Below are 6000 nucleotides of genomic sequence, written 5' to 3'. Positions count from 1 at the left end.
CCCCCCCCCCAAAACAAATTTGAAATCCAAAAATTTGATATTGATCTCACGCACCTTGATCGAAGATCGTGGAGCTGGAGTTGCTGACGTCGCCCTCCGACGCGATCGACGACAGAGACGACGTCCGCGACAGTCGGCTGCTGTATTGCCTGTTGACGGCGCAGTAAAACCCTAGAGCGGGGAGAGTATCGGACAGCCTCGGATCCAGATCGGGCGAATCGGGTCCGAATCCGAACCCTAGCTCGATACAACCCCTGAGCTCCTCGAGATCGTCATCGGTGACGCTCTTGCTCCGGGCAAGACCTCCGCCGCCGGAGATCGACGAGGAGAAGGGGCGTTTCTCCGTCTTCCTCATCCAGGCCTCATCACGATAAACGTCTTGAGACCACGAGTGCTGCTTGAACAGAGGCGGCAGTGGAGGCGGAGGCGGCGACTGCGACGGCAGAGCTATTCGTTTCGCCATTTGAAGGCAGCTAGTTTTTTTTTTTTTGTTTCTTCTTTTTTTTTCGGGTGATTTATTTGTATTGGCCACTTTGTTAAACACAACACATACATATACATATACATATACATATACATATACATATACACATATAGTCGCATAAAAATGTTAGTCCAAAAGGTCCCCGAGTTTATATTACTTTTGTATGATTTGAGTTTGAGCTTTATTATTCTATAATTAAATCAAATTAGTGTTACAAAAAATAATCAAATCAAAATTAGTTCCTTCTCTATTTTCAACTCAATTAGTTATTTGATTTTTATTTTCCTCTTTATCAATAGTTCTTTGGTTTTGTTTGGTTTTGCATATTAAAAAAAATGAATTTGACGGTGTATAAATTAATCAATGTTTTAATCACATATTTATTTGCAGTTATTGATAAAAAACTATTTATATTTTAACCTATAAAAGTGTTAATTACAAACGATCTAGTAAAAATGACTGGATTCTCTTTTAAAGTTGGCCCTACATTTTTCTTAAATTATAAAAAGGCTTAACATAGTTTTTATACATTATATTATATATATATATATATATATATATATTGCTTATCCGTATCTGTTGGAAAAACAGTGACCCTGTTTCCCACATAAAATGAGGACACCGAGGAAGTAGTGACCCTGTCCGAAGCCGACTACAGTTCCAAAAGCCGATGAACTAACTAGATTTTATTTTATTTTATTTATAGTTTATTAATTTTATTGTTATTCATATGTAAATAATTATTGCATTTTTTTTACCACATTGGTATCATGCATCAAAAACGAGTGAAGTGATTTGAACGTTACACATGTAATCATTTCTCCTATGGTTTCTTGAATATTGTAATTCAATCATTACCTCGGATAGGGACAAAAAAAAGCCCGGTTCATTAATGTACTCATAATATGTGTGTGTGTGTGTATATATATTTTGAAAGAAAAAAAAAGATGCGTAAACATAATATACATTAAAAATAAATATAAATTCTTCGCCGATAGAAAATTGAACCGCTCATCTTTGCTGTGTCCTGTCTGGTAAAAGTTGATCACAAGCTGTCCACCACATGACCAAGAACAGGCTGCAACTTCCGTTACCAAAGGTGGAGCCTTTTCCACGTCAGGGCCTCGGCCCGATGAGCTGGCCACCGCCCAAAAAGCCACACCTAACTCGGGTCGCTGCTGAGTCAGGGCCGAGCCAGCCTAGGTGTCTGCAAATGAAGGAGCTTGCTCTGAAATGATGTCTTCAAGTCAGGTTTACGTCACCAGTAATCTCCGCAAGAACGAACAGACTCCATTCCTGAAATGATGAAACCGGTTCGAGTCCCAGACTATATTATCTCTGTCTCGGTAATTCTCGACACGATCTTAGTCACCTTATGGCGATCCCGTAATCTTTTCCGGCACTAGCGTACGTAATTTGATGACAACACGAGATACCAGACATTCTGGGGTTCAATCTCGAATAAACGCGTGGAAGCAACCTTTGCCGATATCGACATTGCCATGGATTCTACGAGCAACGAGAGGAGCATCCCAGATAGAACAATGCCGAAATCTTTCTGCATAACCTCGAAGCTCCGTATATCGACCTTCGTCAACCAGACCCCGGATGGCTACAATCGGATAATAGAGATACGAATGTGATATATATGATCTGGTAACACTCCCTCACTCCCTCACCGAGCATCATCAAGTCGCCCACATTTTCCGTAGATGTCAATAAGGCTGGCTCCAACAAAAAAATATTCGAAGAGAGGCGGTTCTTGAAGATCCGGGCATGGATTTTCATGCCTTGTCACAATGCTCCTAGATGGGAATAAGCCGATATAATATGCTCGCCAATGTCTCGTGGTTAGGGGTTATTTCTCCATGTTCCTCCATCAGGGCGTACAGTCCGACTGCTTCACTAGCAAGACCATTTTGAGCATAGCCGGCCATTAAGCCGTTCCATGAGATCAGTCTTTAGCTTCGAGAAAATCAAACACTATATACGAGGCATAATTTCTCATACATATGCTTTGATCACCGAATTCCACGAAACCACACCCCTAAAGTTCATCTAATTGAAAACCTTCTGATTCTGACAAGCACCCGAGTTATGAAATCCCGCCTACATGATGATCAAAGCATTAGCAACAAAACAATTCAGATTCCTGCCCGTGTTTTATCCCTTTAGGAGAGACTGAAGCGAAATTCCTCTCGTGGCATCATCCGGCCTGAGCGCAAGCCTTGAGGAGAGACTGACTCACTATAGTAACTGTGGATCCATCTTTATATCCCTTTGGCTCGCATCTATAGCGTTTCCACATCGACAATACCCGCAAATCATTGCATTCCAAGAGACATTCCCACTCAAATCCAACCTTTTAGAGCCAAGCGATGAATCTTCATTACATCAAGAAGATTCCCACGAGATTTTAAGACCGGAGGCAAAGTGCAGAAATCCGGTTGAAGACCAGAGCCAGAGATCAACATAAACAGACTAAACCAACCAATAGCTTCTGAGAAATCTCCCACTCGAACGTAAGCAGCAATCATCGAATTCCAAGCACTAACATTCTTATTGTGGATCATATGATCAAATGTCTAGTAGGCCGATGTTTACTCTTGAATTCATCTCCCTCCTTTGAACAAACTAGCAAACCATTTGCTGGTGCTGTAAATCCTCTGAAAAAGCACTCCAATCAAATGCGAAACTCCATTAAAGCGCCGATCTTCTGCATGTCCGGACCAAACACAAGATTACGGACAAGAATTTAAAACCCGACAAGTTTGCAACTCCAAAGAACACATATGATGAACACACACACACGTAATTACATTCTGGGCTTTGCTCGGAAAACCCATATGATGAATTCACCGGAAAACGAAATGATCAGAGAAGGGAATAAGATAACATGTTAACCACGTAAAATCATTGCACATGTTTCATCAACAAAAAGGAATTTCACGGGCAGTAAAAAAGAAAAGAAAGGCAGAATCTTTGGACAAAGTTGGTAACTGGGTGAACAGCTTTACCTCCTCAGAATATTTCGTGGTCTTGAAAACAATCGGATGATTCGGAGATGTCCGAATTGAAGCTTGAATTGAATACCAATGGCAACGGAGGGTTTGTGAAAATTTGAAATTTAGGGTTTAAAGGGCAAAATCGCCAAATTAGTAATTTTGTAGTCTTAATGTAATTGGGCTCAATGTTATAGAAAGTTCATAACGTATTAAAGCCCAATAGCATAAGTCCGTTTTGTTTTATTTTGTGATACATTATTCCCAATAGGCATGTTATTAATTAAAGCAAAATTAAAATTAAACAATATCTAATTTTACAATTTTCTCTGTTGTGATCTATGAACTAAACCTTAATAAAACAAGTTCACTCTTGTACTTGTAAATATTAAATGACGCGGGATTTGAACTGCACTTCTTGGTTATTTTGTTCTTGCATTCCAACACTTTTAATTAACATTAAAACTACGATTTTTTTCATTTGTTTTCATAAATTTAACGAAAATTCATATGGATGCATTAGCTACAGAAATTATTGAAAAACTATAAATTTTAATCCTCGAAATAACATTATATGTTAAGATTAGATTTTTCATAAAAATTAAGATTAGATCCTGACTAATTAAATTGCCTAAAATAGGATTGCAATTAGGGATGTCAATTAAGCCAAGAGCCCGAAACCCGGTCCGAACCCACCCGAAAATAATAAGGTCGGGCTTTCGGGCTTCGGACTAAATGGGCTACGGACTAGTCGAGGCGGGCCGGTCGGGTCTCGGGCCGAGCTTGAGGCCCATTAATTTTTTTCTAACCTTTAAATTTTTTTGTTTTATATTTTTTTCACTCTATATTGGTTTTGTTTCGTACTAATTGTTTGGATTTTGTTCTTCGATACACATAAACAAACACATGTTCTATATTTATATATGTATATCTTTTTACCAAATGACGAAACTTTATTTTGGATCCAATTAACACTTTTTAAAGTGATGAAAACTTTTATTTTTTTAATTATATTACATCATATATATATATATATATATATCAATTTATATTTTTAAAAATGTAGAAACTTTTAAATATATATATTTTTAAACCTTTATTTACATATGAATATATTGATTCTTTTTCTATATGTTTCAAATTAATTACATCATATCATTGTCTTTTTAATACTATGTTTGCTTTTTTTTAATATTTTATATTATTATTATTATCGTAGAAAAAAAATATTTTTATTTGATAAAAAAAATTCGAAGTCCGGTCCGAACCCGCCCGAAGTCCTATAGGACCGGACTCCGGACCATCGATCCTAAACCCGAAAAATAAATGGGCGGGCCGACTCGGTCCGAAAAATTCTAGGTCTGAATTGAACCCGGCCCGAACTCGGCCCGGCCCGCCCATTTTACACCTCTAACAATCGGACGCGTATATAAGAGACATAATAAGTTAAGATTGATACGTATCCAGACTTCCCAAAGTTGATTATGGTAAATCAATTATTTGTTTATGAATTTTAGAAATTAAAAAAAAATTAAAACTGTCTAAACGTTTAAATAAATTTGATTCCTCGCAATAGTTTTCAAGAAGATTTTGTTAATGTCTTCAATATTTCTAGTTTGAAATATAAAATTCAGATATAATCGACCATTCATTTATATTTTGATCATTTTTTAATTTATCATGTCAATCTTTGCTCTCGTTAACAAGTTTCCCACTACCTTTGTCCTTTGACGATATATATATGTATATACATATATATATATATATATACACACATACATTGGTTACCAATAGGGGTATCAATTTGGGCCCGAGACTCGAAGCCCGGCTCGGCCTAGTCCGGAAAATAGCGGATTTCGGGCCGAAGATTCTTGGCCCGAAAAAAATCGGGCTTTCGGACCAGGTTCAAATCGGGCTTCGGATTCAAGTGGGACCGGTCTGAAAGCCCGAAATTTTTTTTAAAAAAAATAAAAAAATAACATTTACAAAGAAAATCCGCGGGCCGGTCCGGCCCGATCCGACCCGATCCGAGTCCGGAGTGCATAGGACCGGACTTCAGACTTAATTATCTAGACCAGAAAAAAATCGGACCGACCCGAATCCGAACCCAAAACTTCCGGACCGAGTGCAGGCTCAGGTCGGACCGGCCCGATTGACATCCTATTTGCCAATAATTGTTGTTTTGATTGAGAGTATCTTCACTTATTTGTTTTCATTGTCTCAACTCATCAATTGATAACTCTACTTTCTTCCAACTTTACAAATGTTGGGATATATTTGGTCTGACTTTTAAAACGACCAATTATCGCTATCTTATATAGCCACAATATTTGTTATCATGCATTCTGCGTTTCTAGATATTTTTATTACAATATTAAATCGTTTTTCTATATCAATTATATATATATATATATATATACCAAATATTTTCGTAAAATTTAAAGAATTGTACTCCATATTTTGGATATTATTATTTAATTTTGACAAATAAAATTAGAGATTATGGATAAATAT

General features: G+C 37.3%; 1 protein-coding gene and 1 long non-coding RNA gene across 2 annotated transcripts in view; both read right to left on the bottom strand.

The window, feature by feature from the left end:
- Window positions 1-536, bottom strand: part of LOC104819576 — an 852-nt gene extending 316 nt beyond the window's left edge. The window contains exon 1 of the mRNA XM_010549716.2: window positions 55-536. Within this exon, the coding sequence (XP_010548018.1) occupies window positions 55-463 (409 nt within the window). The 5' untranslated portion in view covers window positions 464-536. The remainder of the gene's footprint in view (window positions 1-54) is intronic.
- A 1959-nt stretch (window positions 537-2495) lies between these two features.
- LOC109116894 lies at window positions 2496-3593 on the bottom strand. Its single transcript, XR_002024452.1, has 2 exons — window positions 3502-3593; window positions 2496-3200 (listed from the first exon to the last, which is right to left on the bottom strand). It is a non-coding gene; the product is annotated as an uncharacterized LOC109116894 (long non-coding RNA).
- Window positions 3594-6000: the final 2407 nt, after the last annotated feature.

This window comes from Tarenaya hassleriana, unplaced genomic scaffold, assembly GCF_000463585.1.
Source record: "Tarenaya hassleriana unplaced genomic scaffold, ASM46358v1 Cleome3, whole genome shotgun sequence".
In the NCBI taxonomy this organism is placed as follows: domain Eukaryota; kingdom Viridiplantae; phylum Streptophyta; class Magnoliopsida; order Brassicales; family Cleomaceae; genus Tarenaya; species Tarenaya hassleriana.
Note: the sequence above shows the minus strand (reverse complement) of the source record. Positions and strands in the feature narration are given on the sequence as shown.